Raw genomic sequence first — 23,203 nt, forward strand, 5'->3', positions numbered from 1 at the left:
AAAAGGGAAAAAAATATTCCTTCTAGGTTACTTCTGCCAGAAATTCTTTAGTGGTTAGCCTGGCATTCAAGGCCTACAAGTGCCATCCAAATTTACCAGCTTTATCTCGTGTTACTTCTGTATACTCTAGTTCTCTCTATCCCCAGAACAAACCCTGCTCTTTCACTGTTTCCCCAACTTTATTTTTGCTCAGATTGTTTCCTGTGTTGGAGTAGACTCCCTTGAATTCCTCTTTTTCCATTAAAACCCAACATACAAGCCTGAAGACTTCCCTGATTCCTCTCTAGTCATTAATGACTTTTCTCCCTTCCCTAGTGTTCATGTTATACTTTATATATCTTTAATGCATATCTTTAACACTTGCATTATTATTTTATGTCATAAGTTTGTATATTTGTATACTCCATAAGTAGAGTGATATTTTTTCTATGCTTAGGATGAGGAAACTGAGGCCCTTAGAAGTTCAGTGACTTGGCTAATGTCAGACATCATAGCAAGGAGCACAACTGAGATGTGAACTCAGGTCCTTAGACCACAGATCCAAGGTTCTTGTCATTGTATCCTGCCCACATTATCCACAGTGACCAAAGGCCCCCTCACATGGTGTTCTGCACATAGAATATAATTAATAACCATTGTTGGAACTGAATTCAGGGCAGTTATGATTTGGAGAAATTGTAGCTCTTTCATATAAAAAGGGATACATATAATGGAAGTAAAGATGCTGGCAATCTTAAACTTGGAATACTTTACCTACCAATAGTCTAGAGATACCAGTAACTACTGCTTTCCTGTCTGGAGAGCTTTCAATTACTGTGGATACCTTTGTGGGCCAGAATTAGCCTATTGTTCTTTCCTCCTCCTCCTCCTTCTTCTTTTTTTTGTAATTGGGGTTAAGTGACTTGCCTAGGGTCACACAGCTAGTAAGTGTCAGCTGTTTGGTCTGAGGGCAGATTTGAACTCAGGTCCTCCTGACTTCAGGGCCAGTACTCTATCCACTGTGCCACCCTGTTCTTTCCTTCTTAACTGCCTTCCCTCCTCTGCCATTGCTCTGTGTGTTGGAATCCCCTCAGGCAGGCCCCTTCCTACTGTGCTGCTGTGGCAGCTGCTAGAGCTTCCATGCAGACTCATCAGTGTACTCTTCTCCTCTCTCAACCCCATCAAAGGCCCAAGGCTCTAAGAAGCTCAGAGGTGAGCAGTCCTAACAGGGTTTCCCCAGGGCAGCTATTAGTGCTGTTTTAGCTTTGTTTGGGCTTTTGGGTGCTATTGTGAGAACACCCCCACTATTTATAACATTGTTTTAATGGGAAAAGCATTCTGAGTTTCAAGTAAACGATTTGTACAAATGGACTTTTGGAGCAGAAGCCATTCATAAGTTAGGAACTGCTTGCTCTGTACTAGTAGGTAGAACTTATTTGATATTTTTGAGGAAAGGAGTACAACTTATCTCTGGCTTTAAGTTCACCTAAGAACAAAACCCATTCCAGAAAGATTTGCTTTTTACTCTTAAGGGAGTTTTAATGAGCTAGTTCTTAAAGGAATACTTTAAATTCTTTAAATGGGAATTGAACAGCATATGTTGCTTCACAGTGGCTAAAAGAAAGGTACCATTACAAAGTTAATCAAATTTCTGCACTGAAATTGAGTAAACTTTTTGTACATAAAATTTTGTTATTTGATGTTTAGAGGTATCCACTGACTTCATGGAGATAGTTTTAATGAAAAGTAGGAGATAATCTATATCTTATTGTTGCAGCCTTTCAGTAACTTAACAAGGATGAACAATGAATTTTAAAACGATTTTTGACCACAGTTTTGCTTTATCTCTTTTTTCTTATCCAGTTGTCTAATGCCCTCTAAACTGAGAGTTTGGTTTTGTCTACTCCAAATAAACCTAAATGCTAAATAGTTTGATAACACTGAAGACTTGTGAATAAAATAGCATTTAAAAGAACATCCTTTTTTTTGGTAAGATAATAATTTTTGTCATACATAAACATTGTCTGCTGATTTACTCCCAAGTCCCATTTTTATTGTATCCTGGGGAAAAGACAGAACATTTGTAGTCAAGAATTGTATGTTGACTTTATAGTAAATCATGTAGCAAGCATGGAACCAGGAATTAACTTGTTTGATATCATTAAATCATATTAAATCCTTTTCCAAATGGAACAACCTGCTTGAATTTTGCATTATCTCTTGACTGGAATTTGGCATCGTCATCTAGCCCTGGTGTTTTTTAACATCTCTTTGTGCAGGAAATAGGTCTGATTCCACAAATTCATTTTATTTTTATTTTAAGAACAGAAAAAGAGCGTCATAGATGAAACTGCAAGTCTACCAAGTATAGTTGGTTTTTAAAAAGCACATGATCAATTCAGCCTTATGCTTTCAAAGCTGCCCTGTTTGTGTTTCCTTTTGATCTTCCTTCTCTTTTCCCCCCTGTGCATTTCAAAAAAATGTTTCCAATTATTCTTTTCCAGTAACACTATTACTACCTTCATTCTTTTCTTCACTCCCCACTCATAAAATAAAGAAAAAAATAGTCCCCGTAAAAATAAGCCTAGTCAAGGAAAACAAATTCATGCAGTTGCCATGTCCAAAAGCAAAATGATTGATTTTGTACATTGAGTCTATCATCTTTCTTTCAGGAAGTGAGTACCATGCTTTATCATTAGTCCTATGGGGCCATGGTTGATCAATGCATTTATAAGAATTCTTAAATCTTTAAATAGTGTTTCTTTACAGTACTTTAACTGTATAATTGTTTGCCTGGGTCTGCTCACTTCCCCCTCTCTCAGTTCATACAAGTCATTCCAGGTTTTTATGCAACCATCACTTTGATCATTTTTTTTTGCTTTTTTAATTTTTTAAATTATTTTTTATAGCACTATGATACTCCTCTTATTCATATGCCATAATTTGTTCAACCATCCCTCCAATAGTGGGCATCTCCTTTGCTTCCTGCTTCCAGTTTTTTGTTAGAAGAAAAAGCTGTTATAAATAATTTTGCATAAGTGAGTTTGTTTTCTCTTTCTTTTATCTCTTGGGAGTGGGGTAGGGGAGGGGGCCATAGGCTTGGTGGTAGTATTTCTAGGTATCTACAAGTGATGGACAGTTTAACCATATCTAATGTTAATACAGCTTTTGGTGAGTCTTACTTAATTTTTAGCCTCTTCCTATGTCTTTAAAGAGCCATTGAAGGACCCCCAGCATGCAAAAGAGTTAGAAGACAATTTATAACGTACATTTTTGGTAGCTGAAGAGATGGACTAACCTGGGAGCTTGCTGCTCCATTTTTTTCCTTCAAAGCTGAATATAAAATTGGCTGAGATACAAAGGGATGCTTTGTAACTAATATAATGAAGGCATGTAGGCTTAAAGAGTTTTAAAATCTTCTAAGTAATTTATACTTATTTCTTCTGCTGAGCCATACAGTTTACCTTTTGGATAAAGAAAGTTCTGGACAATAGATAAAAGCTGAGAAGTCAGAAGATGTTAAGAAAACGTTAGAGGGATCCCTAAAGAATATCCTAATAGCATTAACTGTCTTTTTAAATGGGTGGGGTTAGGTGTGAGTGCAAAGTGCTGGGCTTGGCACTCAGGAGGACTTGAGTTCAAATCCAGCCTCAGATACTCCCTAGCTGTGTGACTCTGGGTAAGTCACTTCACTTCTGCCAGCCTCAGTTTCCTTATCTGTAAAATATGGAAAATAATAGCACCTATCCTCTAGAGTTATAGTGAGAATTAAATGAGGTAATAATATTTGTGAAGCCTTTAGCACAGTATCTGACACATAGTAGCTACTACATAAGTGGTAGTTATTAAGGTGGTAGTAGTAGGGGTGGTACCCATAGAAGTAAAGTGACTTGATCTAGGCCATTAATTGAGTGCCTAACCTGGTCTAGAACTTCTAGGCTACTCAGCTCATTGGGTATCCAGCCTGGTCTAGTACCCCTAGACTCCGTAGCTAATTTAGTGTCAAGCCTGATCTATAACCAGGTTTGTTCCTACCTGGTCTAGTTCAGTTCTTCTGCCACCTGTGTAATTAATATAGTTAAGTTACTCCCTTATATATCTTCTCTAGTTTTAAAGTTCTTTCTTCATTCTGTCACATTTTTGTGAAGATTGATAGCATCTTCCCATTTCAGAGTGTCTAAGCTGAATTAAAAGTCAGTGTAAGTATTGTCATTTTGAAAAGTCAAGGAAAATGCCATGGCTTTCTTATTTATTTAAACATATCCATGAAGTGTTTATAGTCTAAACACTGGGGCATTGTGTATTAGCTCCTGAGAACCAGAAAATAGAACTGACTAATGTGTTTTTGCTTGATAAGCTGAATGAAACAAAAAAATGAATCGCTTCAGTAGTGAAATAAAAAAAATGTTTGAATCTTAGATTTCCATCTTTCAAGGAAATTAAATACACAAAGAACTTTGAAAAAATGAGATTTTCATTTTTCTTGATTAAAAACAACTGAATTATAATTCAAATGGTAAAGGACTTTTTAGTAAAACTCAATCTTTTAATATACTATTCTGTAGATTTTGTAGTGGATAGCCAAATGGGGTCACCAAGAGTTGGACCCTAGTGAAACAACTGAACATCAGATTTTGTAGTATGAAGATTTGTTTGTGTGTAGAAATGAAATTGAAACTCAATTGAATTTTAATGCGTCAATGCATCTTTTAAATTTATTCTACAGTGGACTTTGTTGTAGGAAAGTCTAACTTGAGGATTGTCACCTCATGCATATCTTTTAAAAATATATGTGCATATATATAGTTCTTTATTTGAAACTCAGAACAACCCTGTGAGGTTTGCAGTACAAATATTGTCCCCATTGTACAGATAAAGAAATAGCCTCAGAGACGTTAAATGATTTTTTTCTTTGGATATCTTCCAAGAGAAATTTATTACTGAAAAATTTCATTTTAGTGATATCACTTGTGCACAGACTCCGACATGGACTCTGAGGATAATTTTATAATTCAGTAGATGCTTAATAAATATTTACTTGAATTGAGAATATGAGTGAGTTTTGACTATTAAGAGGTATTTTACCCGTTAGTATTTTCTGAGTGACTAACACTATAATTATATATACTTATAGTTTTATGAAAAAGGGCTTGTGTTATATTTTATATAGATAATCATTCAGCTCTGAATAGCTTATGAATTTATACATTTCTACAGTTTATTAGTAGGTTAGGATTATTGTCTCTTTTGACAAACACTTTTGTTCATGTTTTCTAATGAGCTTTTAAAATATTTGAGAAAAGGTTACATTTTTAGATCTATTTTCAAATCTGTAAACTCTTCAAATTTCTATCAGTGAATAGTTCCATAGCTTATTTCATTTCATTTTTGAGAGTATATCTGTAACAAACATTTATGAAGCACCTAATGTATGCCAGGCACTTTGCTTGGTACTCTGTGTACAAAGGCAAAAACCAAGTAGTCCCTGCCCTCAAGGAGCAAAATTGCAATGTATTGGTGCTGCTGGTGGGAAGGGTTTAGGAGGGAATTAAAACAGGCTAAGGAATGATGAATCAAGGCTTCTGAGGCAGGATAATTTTGGCTCTTCATATATATAGGTCCTTTATATACCTGTTCATAAATGTAAGACCACTAGATATATATCCCTCCCCATGAAATAATTACATCTTTTTTGATACAGAACTACTCTGAAATCAGTTCAGTAAATATTATGTAATGATTATGGGTAGAATACCATGCTAAATCTTTAATCACTGTAGGTGTTGTATATTGTAATGGGATTAGAGGTAGATATATAGATCTGGAAGTAAACAGCATAAAAATAATTAAACTCATCTGAGTTGATGGCATTGCTAAGAGAATATAGAATGAGAAGAAGCCCCAAGAAAGATCCTTAGGGAATACCCAAAGTTATTAGGCATAATGTGGATGAGGACCCAGCAATGGAGATTGAGAAGGAGTGGTCAGATAGGCAGGAAGAAGACCAGAGGAGCTTGTCACCAAAACCCCAGAGGAAAGTATTTTAGGAGGAAATGGTAGTCAACACAGTGCCATACTACAAGCAAATCAAGAGGCAGAAGGATTGAGAAAAGGCTGTTAGATTTGGCAATTTAAAAATAGTTGGGTTTTTTTTTAAGGCAATTGGGGTTAAATGACTTGCCCAGGGTCACACAGCTAATAAGTGTCAAGTGTTTGGTCTGAGGCCAGATTTGAACTCAGGTCCTCCTGACTTCAGGGGTGGTGCTCTAGCCACTGCTCCACCTATAAAAGATAGTTTTTAACTCTATAGAGAACAGTTTCATTTGAGTGATGTGATTGGAATCCAGACTTCAGTGAATTGAGAAGTAAACAAGAGGAGAGGCAATGGAGGCAGTGAATATGATGAACTTTTCCTAAACAGTTTGACAGTGATAAACAAGAGCAATATAGGATGACAGCATGAGGTTATGGTAGGGTGCAAGGGTTTGTTTTTTCATGTTGGAGAAGATGTTTACATATGTGTAGACCCCAAGGAAGGACCCAGTAGTTGATAAAATATTCTTTATCCTAGTGATTCTACTGCTAGGTATATACCCCAAGGAGGTCATTGATAAGAAAAGCTATCATATATACGAATACATTTGTATATTTGGCTGTGTTGTAGCCAAAATATCTAGAGCAGCACATTTTGTGACATTAAAGTACTGGAGATGAAGTTGATGTTCATAGATTTGGGAATGGCTAAATAGTATGGTGCTTGAATGTAATGGAATATTACTGTGCAGTAAGAAAGGACAAATAAGATAAATCTAAAGAAGTAAGGAAAGACATGAATTGATAGAAATGAATTTAAAAGCCAAGAAAAACTATCTATACAGTAACTACAACAATGCAAATGGAAAGAATATAATCACAAAACAGTCAAAATTTATTGTTTCAAAATGACAAAAAAATAAGCATGACCCCAAAGAAAATGTATGAGAAGACCCCACCCCCAGTCTAATTTTTTTTTTAATCTGGTCCTGTACCATTTAACATACCTGTCCAATGAATCAATCAGTTAACATTTATTGAGTGCCTAAAGTGTGCTACTCACTGAGAAAATACTTGGATTGCTATGAAGATGACATATTTATCAGATCTGCAGATGATATAAAACAGGGAAAGATAGGTAATGTGCTGGAATATAAAAGCAGTATTTAGCTAGACTAGACAGGTTAGAATGATCAGCCAAACGGTATGGGATATGAAACCAGGAAAAACATAGACCAGAGAAAGCATATACTAACTGCTTCCACGTATTTGAGGGGCTGTCATTTGGAAGCATTGCTTCTTGACCTGATAGAGCAGAACTAAGAACAGGGAGTGGATGTTAAAAGAGCACAACGGAGTTTTTCTTTTGTTTAAATAATGAAAAACTTCCTAACAATGGGCTTTTCTTGGAGTGGAAAGGGGGCTCTCTAGAAGTAATGGATTTACTTTAATTAGAGGGCTTTAAAAAACAAAACCAAAAAAACCAAGATAGATTACTGCTTACTTCGATTTAGGAGTTTTTATTTACATGAGTAGGGCTAGATGTCCATTAAGATCCCTTTAGTGATTCTATAGACTTTTCTCTTGGGCCCCTACTTTTCCAAGACTTTCCATCTCCTCGGATATCCACGAGAGCTTGTGCTTCATTGTACTGGATACCCCTATTAAAACTGCACTGAGGTTTTTGGATGGTCTATGTAGTATACCTCCATGCTGCATCGAGGCATTGGATTTGTATTTTAGTAGAGGATAGATTATACTTAATTGCAGTAGTAAATTAAAATGGAAATTATTTTTCAAGAGACCAAAGTTTCATCTTTAATATGCATCCAAATAGTTTTCCTCATTTCATGTATGTAGTTTAAACTTCAGAAAAAAATACCATGTTTTTACTCAATTTTTTTCCTTCATATAGCAAATATATTTCTTTTTCAGAAAGTCAAGCTTGTCTGCATAATGTAGTTCACGAACGTCTTGGAGAGCTGCTGAGAATTCTTCAGGCCATAATAAACAAACACCAAATCCTCAACTCAGCAAATATTAGTGCTGCAGGAGTGGTTATTGCAAAAGGGAAAGGTAAGAGACTCATTATGGTCTGGGAAAACTGAAAATATGTACACTTTTGTTTTTGCTTCATGATACAGTTAATAATAATTTTCTCAGAAGACTATATGCCTTATAAGAAAACTGCCAGTAATACTAAATGTCTAAATAACATAATCCTTGATGTTCTTAAATACTAAAAGTATCTACCTGAAATGAGGTAAAATGGAGGACTTTGCTCTTATAATTTAAGCTTCTTTGCATGGAAACAAACAATAAAAATCAACTCACAAACAATCAGAGCATATTTGTTAAAGCCCCTACAGTGTGCTAGTAGGAATACAAATAAAAAAATAAAATGGTCCCATCTTTCAAGGAGCTCACATTCTAATAGGACATACATGCTCCAAGAACATTTGCAGCCTAAGTAGAAAATGAATAAATGCAAATGTACACCAGATATTTTCGAAGGGAGGGTAGTGGCAGTTGGGTGGAATCAGGAAAAGCTTCCTGCAGAAGATGGGGCTTGAACAGCCTCTTAAAGAAAGAGGCAGAAGTAAAGAAAGCTCATTCCAGCCATGGAGTATGGCCAGTGAGGAGGCACAGAGCCTGCAGGTGGATGTCATGTGTGTACCTTAGAGTGAAGGGAGAAGAGTTGATATTTGATTCTAGAGGCAAAAGGAAGCCCCTGGGGGATCTGAACCATTACACTTAAAAATTACTTTGTCAACAGAATTTAGGATGGATTAGAGTGGTGAAAAACTTGGGGCAGGGATACATTAAGCTTTTTTAAATTGTATGTGATTTTTTTTTTGGCTATACAATATTTTTCATTGGAAAAGATATTTTTTTGATGAAAATGCATTAAATGCTTTGGAATTTTTTAATTATATATTATGCATCACATGTTATTAATGAAGCAAGAAGCCACTGTATATAGTAGTATGTGTCAGCTAGGGAATTGACTGGATATTTAAGACAGATAAAATGGGAGATGGGGGAAGTAGAATCTTGAAACATTTGTTTAATGCTCATGCAATGTTCAACATTTATTGAGGTTACCTTATATGGTTTGAAAGAGCATTATTAGGGCATTGGTAATGTCAGCTTTGTGTTATCCTACTTTGCAACTACTCTAGGTTAAATAGAATATGTATAATGAATAATTTAACTTTGTTGTTGGCTGACATTATTAGTGACTTCCTGGCATCAGAAATATAGACTATTTTTAAGAGCTCTCATGCACATATGTGAAGCTAATATCTGTGGCTAAGAAGAAAAATGAGTACACTTTCACTATTTGGAATTCTGTTTTTCTTTTACCACTTTATAAATGCTTGTTTGATTGCAATGTATGCATTAGTTGAATTAGATCCTATTCCTTGAATTCAGATCTCAATAAATAAAAGTATTAACTGGGTTTAGATGTTTTCCTAGACACTAGGTGAGTGGAATTGAGACCAGCTACCCAAATAAAAATTCAGAGGTTTCTCTCAGCAGAAACAGAAGTTTTATTCTAGCAAGTCTCGCTTGAGAATTGGGCATCACCTACCCAAGGCGGACTGGAGTAGGGAGGCAGGATACAAGCGGCAAGCAAGCGGTTATATACCCCTAAATAAAACAATTCCAAGAAAACCCCACCCTCCCACCTTTTAACCTGAATCTCTTTATCCCCATTGGTTGAGGTAAGAGACCTTACATTCTACCCAGAAACTAAGAGATACATTTTACTGGAAACAAGCTTGGGAGCTAGAAGATTGCCTTATTTGGCAAAGATAAAGCTGGGGTGGTGGTTACAAAACAAGGGAGGGGGTGGGCAACAGATGTATGACCCTATCACATGATTTACAGGAAAGCAAAACTTAGACCCGGCTAATGCTAAAGCCTTAACTAAATTTTGGGGCATAGCTTCCATTTCATATGAGAAACTTTCACTTGTCCCACACATAGGGGTACAAAAACAAAAGAGAAATCATCCCCACCCTTAAAGAGCTTATTAAGCCCTTAAGGAGATGTGTAGGTATAGGTAGATGTCTGGAAAATCAATACAAGATAATATTTGGAGAGTAAGTGTTGGTCACTATAATATAAGGCATAAGATCATTTTAAATACTGTCCTTGTGAATAGAAATATAAATCAGAAGCTAATGAATTTGCTTTTTTTTTTTTATCTTATGAACTTTAGGCATGTATTTATATAGTTATCTGATATATTGGTCTGGAACATGGAAAAACCAAGCTGGTTTGTGATAGGAAAAAATAATAGCTACTATATTGCTGGTGTAGATTTAAAAATTTTACCTAACCACTATATATATTTTTCAGTAGGTTGTTTACAATTGCCATTAAACTTCATTTTGATAGGACAGTTTTTGTCTATAGATAACAAAATTTCCATGCTTGGAAATAGTGACTGTGGTTCATTCTTATTAGTAGCTATTGTGTTTAGTCAGGATGTCCTGGGGAAAGTGTGCGAGTTTAGAGTTGATGCCCGTATTCCAGAAAGCAAGATGTGAGGAAGCTGTTTTTCCAGGCTGCTTTGTAGATAGATTTGTATCTTTGGGTATAACAGCCTTTTACATTTCTTGTTTGCCCCTATGGATGTTTTCTTTGGGGTCATTATTTCTGTTCTTTTGCCTCACTGTATGGGTTTGAAAGGCAAAGATTTTCTCTAGCCTACTGAAATTTTTAAAGGCCTCGCAAAGTATATTATATTTGTCAGATTTCTATTTGTCTCGGATTTAATCTTCTTAATAGTAAGCTAAGAAGGTTAAGTAAAATGTTAGAGAAATGAATTTATGAACTTCGACACGTTTCTGATTATATGCTTAGGAGTTCATACCTTGATACATATGTGCATATCAGTAGTAAGTAAATATATTATAACACTTATAGCTGATGCTTAACTATATTTAAGAGTTTAATTGCATAATTTAATTGTATGCAGTGAATCTAAGTAGTGAGTGAAAGGGGAAAGTGTTGTTAAAAATGTTAAAAATACTGCTACATTTGCTTATTTACTTATTTTTTTCTTTTTTAATTTCTTTTGATTTATCAATAATCACTTCCATATGCTTTTGAGTTTACAATTTTTCTCCCCCTTCCTTCTCACCCGCCTCCCCAAGATAGCGCACAGTCTGATATAGGCTATACATTTACATTCCTATTAAACATATTTTCACATTAGTGTTGATGTAAGTAAGAATTAGAACCAATAGGAGGAACCACCAGAAACAGGAAACAAAATTCAGCAGAAGAAAAAAAAATAGCAAATAGTATGCTTCGTTCTGCATTCAAACTCCAAGTTCTTTCTTTGGATGTGGATAGCATTTTCCATTACGAGGCCTTTGGAGATGTCCTTGTATTGCTGGAAGGGTTAAGTTTATCAATATTAGTTATAGCACAATGTAGCTGTTATTGTATACAATGTTGTTTTGGTTCTGCTCAACTTCACTCAGCATCAGACCATACATGTCTTTCCAGGTTTTTCTGAAGTCAACTTGTTCATCATTTCTTATAGCACAATAGTATTCCATTATAGTCATATACCACAACTTATTCAGCCATTTCCCAATTTATGGGCATCCTCTCAATTTCCAATTCTTTGCCACCGCAAAAAGAGCTGCTATGAATATTTTTGTACATGTGGGTCCTTTTCCCATTTATATGATCTCTTTGGGATATAGCCCTAGAAGTGATATTGTTGGGACAAAGGGTATGCACATTTTCATAGCCCTTTGGGCATAGTTCCAAATTGCTCTCCAGAATGGCTGGATCAGTTCACTACTCCACCAATAATGCATTAGTGTTCTAATTTTCCCTTATCTTCTCCAGCATTTATCAGAAAATGTAGCTTTTTCACATGGAAGATACTTGATTTACATATTTGTTTTTCTTGTGTTAATTTACTGATGAAAAATTTTCGTATCACAAAGGAATTCTAATTTGGCCTCTGACCAGTAATCTCTTTTCTTTTAGTTACCCACTAACAACTTTTGTTTAGGTGCCCAACAAAAATGTTAAGCAAAATCAAAATGAGGGGAACTCATTAGTAAAATGTATGTCACTTGAATGAAAATTTCTTTATTTCATTTCACTTAACAGTTTAATTTAATACTTAACAAATTATTAGTTAATAGTTAATAAATTAATACCAGCTCAAAAACTCCATATGATATTGTTTTGGTTGTTTTCTTTCTTAAATAATTACAAGATCTAAAGGCAAAATTCTTTTTGTTTGTAGTGATTTCTTAAAAATATCTATTGACATTTAGAAACATGAAGGAAAAGCCTTTGTCATAATTACTGAAGCATCCATGAATATGAAGAAGAATGAAGTAAAAGACAAGGGTTAATTCTTTTTCGTAGAACTACAGCTTTGTTTCTAGTATTCATAAAGGAGGTGGGAGAAAAATTCTGATGTGAAGCAACCATAGTGTATAGTGGAAGTGGAAGTAGTGGTTGAAGATACTTAAGAAATCATTTTGTTTGGTTGCGTTTATAGATGAGGAAACCAATCCCAAAGTGGTTAAGTTATAAAGTTACTCAGCTAGTGGCAGAGCTGTTACTAGAGTACAGGTTTTCTGACTTTTAAGTATTCTTGTTGACCTTCCTTCAAACAGTATTGTGATGTAACAAAAAGAACATTAGATTTGGGTTTGGAGGACCTATGGCCTGGATTTGAATACTTACTCTGCTACTTATCTTTATGATCTTGGCAGATTGTAACTTTTTTAGGCTACAGCTTCCCCATCAGTCAAGTGGCTTGTTAGAATCAATGACTTTCATGGTCTCTTCTTCTTTTTAATAATGTGTGAGCCCGTCAATGGATTTCTGAAAGCAGTGGGACAAGATATTATGATTTCTACTTTGGCTGTATTTTTGTAAGTTTTTGAAATAAGCTAAAAGCTATGTATAATCAGTGTTGAATGCAGAAAAAAAATCTCTGGATAATGGCAGCAAAATTGGAATTTTTCAAAATTTTTGAGTTGTTATATTTTATTTTAAAATATAATTTTCCTATAATTCTTTTTTTCTTTTTTAATGGTATTTTATTTTTCTCCCAATTATGTGTAAAGATGGTTTTTAGCATCATTTTTATAAGATTTTGAGTTCCAGATTTTTCTCCCTCCCTCTTTTCCCATTTTTTTAATATGGTAAGCAATTTGATATAAATTATATGTGTGCAATTATTTCCATATTAGTTAGTCACTGTTGTGAAAGAAGAAACAGACCAAAAGGAAAAAAAATATGAAAAAAAATTGAAAAAAGTTTGCTTTAATCTACATTCAGAGTCCATCAGTTCTTTTTTTTTAAGGGGGGGGGTTGAGGCAGTTGGGGGTAAGTGACTTTCCCAGGGTCACACAACTGGTAAGAGTCAAGTGTCTCATCAGTTCTTTATTTAGATGTGGATCACGTTTTCTGTCATGAGTCATTTGTAATTGTCTTAGATCATTGTGTTGCTGAGAAGTCTGTCATCATGCAGTGTTGCTGTTACTGTGTACAGTGTTTTCTTGGTTCTGCTCATTTCACTTTGTATCCATTCATACAAGTTTTAACAGGTTTTTCTGAAATCTGTGTGCTCATCATTTTTTATTGCACAGTAGTATTCCATTACATTCATATACCACAACTTGTTCAGTTATTATCCACTTGCTGGGCATCCCTTCAGTTTGCAGTATTTTGCTACCATGAAAAGAGCTGCTATAAATATTTTTGCACATGTAGGCCCTTTCTGCTTTTTTATGCTCTCTTTGGGATACAGACCTAGTAGTGGTATTGCTGGATGAAAGGGTATGCACAGTTTTATAGCCCTTTGGGCATAGTTCCAAATTACTCTCCAGAATGCTTGGATCAGTTCATAACTCCACCAGCAGTATATTACTATCCCAATTTTCCTGTATCCTCTTCAGCATTGATCATTTTCCTTTTTTGTCATATTAGCCAATCTGATAGGTGTGAGGTGGTATGTCAGGCTTGTTTTAATTTGCATTTCTCTAATCAAAAGTGATTTAGAGCACTTCTTCATATGACTATAGATAGCTTGTATTTCTTCATCTGAAAACTGTATCCTTTGACCATTTATCAATTGGGGTATGACTTGTATTCTTATAAATTTGACTCAGTTCTCTATATATTTAAGAAATGAGTCATTTATCAGAGACACTTGCTGTAAAGATTATTTCCCAGTTTTCTGCTTTCCTTGTAATCTTGGTTGCATTGGTTTTATTTGTGCAAAGGTTTTTTAATTTGATATAATAAAAATTACATATTTTACATTTTGTAATGCTCTGTGTCTCTTGTTTGGTCATGAATTCTTCCCTTCTCCTTAGATTTAACAAGTAGACTATTCCTTTCTCTTCTAATTTGTTTATGGTATCACTCTTTATGTCTAAATCATGTGCCCATTTTGACCCTATCTTGGTATACAGTGTGAGATGCTCGTCTATACCTAGTTTGTGCCATATTGTTTTGTAGCTTTCCCAGAAGTTTTTGTCATATAATGAGTTCTTATCCCAGAGGTTTGGGGTTTATCAAACAGTAGGTTGCTATGGTTTTTTACTGTTGTGTCTTGTGTACCTAATCTATTCCACTGATACACTACTCTGTTTCTTAGCTAGTAGCAGATAGTTTTGATGATCACTGCTTCATAATGTAGTTTCAGATCTGGTATATCTTGTAATTCTTAAAAAGTGAATTTTCCATTTGTTCTACTGATGATACTTCCCTGTGTCTCTCTTATCTTCCAAGTGAATAAGTTATGAAATCTTTCGTTCAGATCCTCATTTTGTAGTTGAGCAGCTGAAACTTAAGGAGGTTGTAGGACCTAGCCAAAGTTACATAGATACTTAGTGGCAAACTGGAATTTGAACTTTGTTCTCATTAGTTTTTTTTCCATTGTACCATTGTGCTTCAAGTTTATTACCACAAAATTTTTCAGAATGGTATGACAGATATTTTAAACTTAGAAAATTTTCATGTATTCTCTTAGCCAAGACACTATTTATTTTGTGAGTAAGGACAACTACTGGACTACCTGTCTCATTGGTATAAAAAATGTCCAAGTGAGGGAACCTCCTTTGCCTTGAATTCTATAGTTTTCTTAAACTGAGAGGTGATTTGCCCAGACTAATATTGGCCGTGTGTCAAAGGTAGGACTTGAATCCAAGTCTTCTTGGCTTCAAGGCCAGCTATGATGCCTAATTATTTAAATTATAGATAATTGTCTTTGTCTTAATAAAATTTAAAGAACTAAATCACTGTGCATATGCATGTGTGTGTATTTAGTGTATATGCACAGAAATGTGCATATGTATTTCTTTAATACAGAAATAATCATTAGTCATTTGAAAAAATTGAACATCTAGGGGCAGTTAGGTAGCCCAGTGGATAGAGCACCGACCTTGGAGTCAGGAGAACCTGAGTTCACATGTGGCCTCAGATGCATAACACTCACTAGCTGTGTGACTCTGAGCAAGTCACTTAACCCCAATTGCTTCACCCCCCCCAAAAAAAATTTAATATCTGCACACATATGTGTGCATAGGTACATATACATATACACGTATATACACATATACATGTGTAGGAATTCAGTATGGCATATTACACTCCACATTATGATCTGGCTGTTTGAAGAACATGTCTTGAAAAGAGAGCAGTGAATAAGAAGAAATAGCACAAAGCAGGTCCTGTGTTAGTGACAGAATTCTAGTGTGACCTCTGCTCTGTGTTTCCAGGAATGGATTGTTCTTACATGGCAGAATTATCCATGAGATCTGTCAGTCCATGGCTCAATGTGTCCCACAAATATTTTCTTAATGAAGAAGTGATAAGCATTTTGCATGCCAAGTTCTTCTTATATCTGCATCTATCATCTTCATGTTTCATGAAGTCATTTGGTGACCAGTTAACAAGTAAATAAGCTATTTCTATATGTGAAACGAATAAGAATTGTCCCCTTATTTAATGTATCCTCCATAACTGGACTTTAATGACGTTAATGAAGAAAATAAGAGACATTTTTTCTTACTGAAATATTTTCTTATTGAAAAATTGGCATTCACCTTTGGTAATAATATCTAAGTAAAAATTTGTCATTTAAGGAAATTTAAGCCCAGGGCAGAGTGAAAATATTGTTTGTTTCAGTGCCCAAAAAATTGTATACCTAAGCTAAGGATTAAATAACATTATAGATTTTGTCCAGCTATATCCTGTACTACTTCACCTTCATTTGAGACAAATGTGTTCTCCCAAGTTGTGGTATGTATACTCCAATACTTTATATGATGTTGGACAATTTTAGTAAAGAGGAAGACATCAAGTTTGAAGCCAGGCCCACTGATTCTAGGTCCAGTGTTGTTTCCACCATGTTGTGCTGCTTTTCCTCTCTTGGAGGAGATGGGGATGGGGAATCACTAATAATATTTTATTAATTTGTTTTAAAAGTAAACACTTTTGAATAATTTTTTTTACAAGAACTAACCTCTGTCATAACTTTTGTCTTTTTCTTCCCATGGCAGTGTTTTGATTTCCCTTATGGGAGATGTAGGCAGTGATTCGTCTTTGGAACTTACTGTGTCTTTGAAAAATCAGGTAAGCTGAGTTTAATTGTGGACAGAGTTTTATGTTTAGCAAGCTCTTCAGTATAATAATTTCTTGACTTTTTAATCTGGCCTGTTTTACCATAATTCAGCATTTTTACTGAAGTCACTAAGATGTTGACAGTTAAAGCAAGTATACACAGGATTAAGTTTGGTGATTTGCTTTATAGTTAGTTTCAGGAACTGTGATTTTGTGGTTTTTTTTAAGAGCCATTTAAAAAAAATTTTTATTAATTTATTTTGATTTATCAACAATCACTTCCATATGCTTTTGAGTTGAAAATTTTTCTCCCCCTTCCTCCCCCCCACCCTCCCCAAGACGGCGCATAATCTGATATAGGCTTTACATTTACATACCCCATTAAACATATTTTCACATTAGTGAAATTGTAAGTAAAAATTAAAACCAATAGGAGGAACCATCAGAAAGATGAAACAGAACTCAACAGAAGGTAAAAATAAGTGATAGCAATTCGACTTCCATAGTTCTTTCTTTGGATGTGGACAGCATTTTCCATCCCGAGGCCTCTGGAGATGCCTTAGATCCTTGTAATGCTGATATTAGTCATTGCATAATATGGCTGTTATTGTGTACAGAGTCCTCTTGGTTCTGCTCACTTCACTCAGCATCAGACCATATAAGTCTTTCCAGGTTTTTCTGAAGTCAGCCTGTTCATCATTTCTTATAGCACAATAGTATTCCATTACATTCATATACCACAACTTGCTGAGCCATTCCCCAGTTGATGGGCATCCTCTCAATTTCCAATTCTTTGCCACCACAAAAAGAGCTGCTATGAATATTTTTGTACATGTGGATCCTTTTTCCATTTGTTTAATCTCTTTGGGATATAGCCCTAGAAGTGCTATTGCTGGATCAAAGGGGAACTGTGATTTTAATTAGAATGTGTATGCAATGCATCCTTTTCATGGGCTGTCATATAAACGTTACTGTATTATCAGCAATTTCAGACATCTTTTCATACTTTTAAAGTAGTAATTCTCACATGTGCTCATACCAAACTTGATCACCCTTCCATCAAAAGAAATTTTTGGCGTTACAGATGATCCTAGAGACTTAGAGATTTATAAGATGTAGAATGCGTCTTAAATATTTCTCAACTTTGTTTCCTTAGTGTCTGACACTCTGCCTTAAATTTAGTAGCTGTTTGACCTCTTCAGTTCAATTCAAAAGGCATAGCTAAGAATGTCTCAGTTCAGATGCTGTACAGGCTGTCTCTGCCATCACCAAACAATTCTTAAGAGCTCTTCAGCTGCTATCAGTGGGATTCTTCCCTAAAACTCCACTTTAACCATGCCTTGGGATAGGGGGAGGGGAAGTCCTATTCCCCAGTTTGCTAAAAAAAAAAAATTGCTGTAGATTAATCATTGTCTCCCAACTGACACTTGTGCAAATACAGAAATTTGTAAAATATTTCTTGTGTGTAATTTTAAAAGGAAACTAATAAGTAAATTTTAAAAATAGAAACTTGAGGTCTGAAATAGATTCTGAAGTGTGACATGAATTTGACTAGTTTAACAGTTAAAAGCATTTTTATAGCTGCTCTGTTGGTAAATTTGATTTTTTCATTTGATCACTATGTAACTACATACAAAACTCAAAATAAGGTAATACAGCTTATTTATAGTGAGAAGTCTACAGAATTCTGTGTATTTTAGAGCATATTTAAATATTGTTGTTGTTGTTCAGTCTTTTCAATCGAATGATTCTTTGTGACCCCATTTGGAGTTTTCTTGGCAAAGATGCTAGAGTGGTTTGCTATTTCCAGCTCATTTTACAGATGAGGAAACTGAATTATCAGGGTTAGAAGACTTGCCCAGGGTCACACAGCTTAAGTAAGTATCTGAGGCCAGATTTGAACTCAAGAAGATATGTCTTCCTGACTCCTAGCCCTGCACTCTATCCTGCACCACCTACCTGCCCTATATTTGAATATAGCAATGATCTAAAATGAAATGAGGACTAACTTTCACCAATTTGTGACTTGGCCTTACCAATTCTGAGCCAGAGTTGTTCCAAGTTTGTGAGCTATGTCCAAGGACAGTGTGCATTTATCATAGTTTATGGCCCATGGGACCTCTTTTGTACAGCTGCCAAGATAAGAAGGGTCTCTTTTAAAAAACTAACTAAAAATATCATCTGGGCCTTAACTTGCTTCAGAATCTCTACGTGTGTATTTTATAAGAGACTGTGTGGTACAGTGGATAGAGAGCTGACTTCAGAGTCTGGAAGATTTGGGTTCAGGTGCTTCCTCTGTCATAGACTGGCTTTGTGATCTCAGCAAATCACTGAATCTTTCAGTGCCCTAGCAGACTCACTCTCCTAGTTAGTACTGTGTTGCAGAACTGTTGCAAGATCTGCATTGGTAGAGTAGTTTCTTCACCTGGACCTCTTTACATAGATGAAATCACCAGTGCAGACCCCAAAACACTTGTAAATTCTAATATCAGAAAAACTCTATGGTGCTTACCAGAGCTTCTGTGTCCAAAAATAGAAATTTTGGTGCTAGTTTTAAATTAAGGATATGTTCATGGGTGCTTTTTCTTTTCTTGTTGTCAAGTCAAGCCATAGCTTGGCCTTGTTGAAGCTTAGTTTACGGGAGATGTTATCTCCTAGTTATGCCTTTCATCTTTCTGTTTCTGATTTCTGTTTGAGAGATGAAGGAAAATCTGTGCTGGCAAGTGTGGAAAATATGCATTAATTCACTCACATAAATGTAAGTAGGAGAAAAGCTAGCTCATTGATCACTTTTATGTAATACTTTAAGGTTTCAGGATCTTAGGTCTCTTCCAACTCTGCAGTAAATTTGTGCTTCTGGGAAAGAGAGAGAGTGTCAACTCAGCATTTAAGTTAGCACTAAATTAATACTGTTTCCACCTTGAATTATGTGTGAGAGTGGCCTGTTGTTGTTTGCCTAGGTTGGGGAGGTCAGGATGTGTTTTAGGCAACTAGGCCAATTTGAAGTGACACCTTTCAATTAACAATAACCATGGCTTATGTTTTATGCAGAAGAATCAGCATAACTAAAACAAGTTAAAATGTCCTTGTAGGAAGACATCATTCAGTCATCCACAGATTAAGATTTGAGATTTTGACCTCCTTTTGCTAATGATGGGGATGAGTTGAGAATAAAGAAACAAAACTGAAAAGATTATTACTTTGGAGTCTAGGGTATATCATGAAAGACCTCCTTGCCTTAGTTGTACAGATGATATTCAGTCTTGATCGTATGGAGAATTATTTTCCATATGTATTGAATTTTGAGAAAATATTTTTGTATAATAAGTGGTATTATTCAACTACATTAAGGAATATGACTTATTTATTGAGAATTAGTGTGAAATTAAATGGACCAGTATGTTTTAAACATCCTCATTTGTTCTTATATAAAAAGTTACATCCTTTAAAAAGTTAAAAACATTCACTGCTTTTCTTCCTTTCTTGGGACTCATTCCTCTGCCTTTTGGAATCTGGCCTCTGACCTCATCCCTCAACTGAACCTGTTCTCTCCAGATTTACTATTTGCCAAATCAAATAATTTTTTTCTCCATCCTGCTTCATGTGGCACTACTGACCACTCTCTCTTTTCTGGGTTTTTATTACCCTGTTCTCTTGGGTTTTTTCTCCATTGTCTAGTGGTTCATTCTCAGTCTCCTTTACTGACTCATCATCCATATCACATAGTGTCACTGTGAGTGTTCCCTAGGGTTCTGCCCAAGGTCCTTTTCTCTGTCCTTTCTCCTCTCTGTCCTCCTCACCTTCCTTGTTCTTTTCGTGCCCTTTCCCTCTCAACCTCCCCCCCCCCATAACTTTATCAGCTCCCTTGTGTCTGTGAAGATGATTCCCATGTGTATACATACAGTTCCTGGCTTTACCCTGAGCTGCAGTCTCACGTCACCAGTTGCCAACTGAGTATTTCAGACTGGATGTCCCCAGGACGTCTCAGACTTAACTTTACCAGAATGGGATTAATCCTCTTTCCCTAGCCCTTTCTTCTTCCAAACTTTATTATTTCTCTTAAAGACACTGGCATTCATCCAGAGTCCAGTTTTCTCATAATGTTGGCATTCTGTGCAACTCCTTACTACCACCCTCCCCCTCCCCATTTAGTCCATTACCTGATCTTTCAAATCTGCCTTTACAACATTTCTCCCATCCTCGAGTGCCTTCTTTTTACTCAGGTGGGCACCCTAGTTCAGGCCCTTAGCACCTCTTACCTAGCTTACTGAAAACACCTCCTGATTGGTTTTCCAGCCTCAAGTATCTTCCCACTAAAGCCCATCCTACACATTATTACCAAAGTAATTTTCCTTAAGTGTAAATCTGACCATGTAACACCCTTGCTCCACCAACTCTAGTAGCTTCCTGTTGCCTCTAGGATCAAAAATTTACTCCTTTGTTTAGTATTTAAAGCCCTTTCATCTCTGTTCAATCTCAATGGATATTACATGTCCTCCTGAGCTCTGTGACCCAGCCAAAGGGCTTTCTCTCTGTTTTCTCCCATCCCTACGCTACTTCCCCCCCCCCCCCAAGCTTTCCGGCACTGCATGAATCACAAGAATCCCTCTAAGGCTCACCTCACATTATTACTGCCTTTTACTTGAAGCTTTCCTGATGGCCCAAACAGCTACTTTCCTCGGCTACCTTCAATTTAACTAATTTGTGTCTATTCTGTATATACTTACATGTATTCTTTTTGAAATTCACCCTCCCACCCTCTGAATAGAAGCTTCTTGTGAGTATGAATTATTTTAACTTTTTGTATCCCCAGTGCCTAACATGGTGTCTAGCACATAGTAGGTACTTAATAAATACTTGATTGGTTATTCCCTGGCCAGTATCTAGCATTTAATAACTATTGTTACATTCTTATTCAGTTGCATTGTTTGGTGGGGAGAACACTTTTTTTTCCTTCTGTCATTATTCTGCCTACAATGTAAATAAATCTATTAAAAAATTTTTTAAAAGTAAATTACTAATGAATTCCTTAAGTCTTTTTTGAAATTGTACAAAATATGAATGAAACTTTGGTGCATTTGTTATGCAACCTAGTTGCCATACAAGATCATGTAGCCATTTTTGTGAGGATTGATTGGTGATAAAAGCAAGAAAGTTAATCAGTTTTAAGATCTTCAGTTAATTTGCAGTTTATCAATAACAGTATTTTCACTTAGAATTGTTGCTCTTAACTCTAGAAAATGAGAAATTAAATAAGTTTATTTTCTTAGGAATATCCAAATCTCACAGAGGTTTAGAAAATGAAAACAAAATCATCTTAGATTTGGGTAAAATAAATTTTTTGAGTGCGTCTTTCCTTATCACCTAGTGTCCCTGCCGATGTTTATCTACAGTTTTTCAGCTAGTCGTTATTTTTATTTTTTTAATTAGTTTTTTTTTAAATTCTGAACTTAAGAAATAAAACAAGTATTTCCATAACAAAGTGGAATGAAAAAAAGAGGCTTGCACCTGAAACTGCACATCTTTTATGTACAACTTGTTGTTCCTTTTAAATATGCAACAAATTTATCGTGTTACTTTCTTTCCCTCTACCCACCCTAGAGGTGGCTACCGTTAGAGGTGTGTGTGTGTGTGTGTGTGTGTGTGTGTGTGTGTGTGTGTGTGAGAGAGAGAGAGAGAGAGAGAGAGAGAGATTTATTTTTCTGGATGCAAACAGTGTCTTTCTTCATTGGAAAGGAAGAACCTTTGTAGTTAATTTGGGCATTTATAATAGTCAGAATGACCTGGTGGCTCAAAGTTGTTCTTAAAACAATATTATTGTGATTGTATACAACATTCTTTTGGTTCTGCTCATTTTGCTCTTCATTATTTTGTGCTAGTCTTTCCATGTTTTTCTAAAATCATTGAGCTCATCATTTCTTATAGCAGAGTAATATTTCATCACAAACATTTACCACTATTTGTTTAGCCATTTCCCAATTGACGAGCATCTCTGCAATTTCCAGTTCTTTGCTGCCACAAAGAGAGCTGCTACAAATATTTTAGAACATATAGATTCTTTTCCTTTTACCTTAATTATCTTGGGAAACAAACCTAATAGTGGTATTCCTGGGTCAAAGGGTATAGGCAGTTTAATAACACGTGGGGTATAATTCACTTTCCAAAATGGTTGCATCAGCTCCAACATTTGTCACTTTCCCCTTCTATATAATTTTAGCCAATCCTGATAGGTATAAAATGATATCTCCAGATTGTTTTAATATCTAATCAGTTATGACTTAGAGCATTTTTTCATATAACTATAAATTGTTATGATTTCTTCATTGGAAAACTGCCATTGATATCCTTTGATTATCAATTGGGGAATGACTCATATTACAGATTTGACATAGTTCTTTATATATTTGAGATACGAGACCTTTATCTGAGGAATTGTCTATAAATTTTTTCCCCCAGTTTTCTGCTTTCCTTCTGATTTTGGCTATATTGGTTTTATTTATACAAAAACTTTTTTTAATTTAGTGTAATTAGAATTATCTATTTTACATTTCAAAATGGCCATTTG

General features: G+C 35.4%; 1 protein-coding gene and 1 long non-coding RNA gene across 2 annotated transcripts in view; both read left to right on the forward strand.

The window, feature by feature from the left end:
- Positions 1-8,032, forward strand: part of LOC144457528 (uncharacterized) — a 51,065-nt gene extending 43,033 nt beyond the window's left edge. Inside the window, exon 5 of the long non-coding RNA XR_013486895.1 lies at positions 7,948-8,032. This is a non-coding gene — a long non-coding RNA (uncharacterized LOC144457528). The remainder of the gene's footprint in view (positions 1-7,947) is intronic.
- An 8,549-nt stretch (positions 8,033-16,581) lies between these two features.
- Positions 16,582-23,203, forward strand: part of LOC110203739 (rho GTPase-activating protein 29-like) — a 47,088-nt gene continuing 40,466 nt past the window's right edge. Inside the window, 1 exon segment of the mRNA XM_020980204.2 lies at positions 16,582-16,650. Within this exon segment, the coding sequence (XP_020835863.2) occupies positions 16,594-16,650 (57 nt within the window). The 5' untranslated portion in view covers positions 16,582-16,593.

The sequence above is a fragment of the Phascolarctos cinereus genome, unplaced genomic scaffold (genome assembly GCF_003287225.1).
Source record: "Phascolarctos cinereus isolate Bilbo 61053 unplaced genomic scaffold, phaCin_HiC Scaffold_5;HRSCAF=322, whole genome shotgun sequence".
Taxonomy (NCBI): Eukaryota; Metazoa; Chordata; class Mammalia; order Diprotodontia; family Phascolarctidae; genus Phascolarctos; species Phascolarctos cinereus.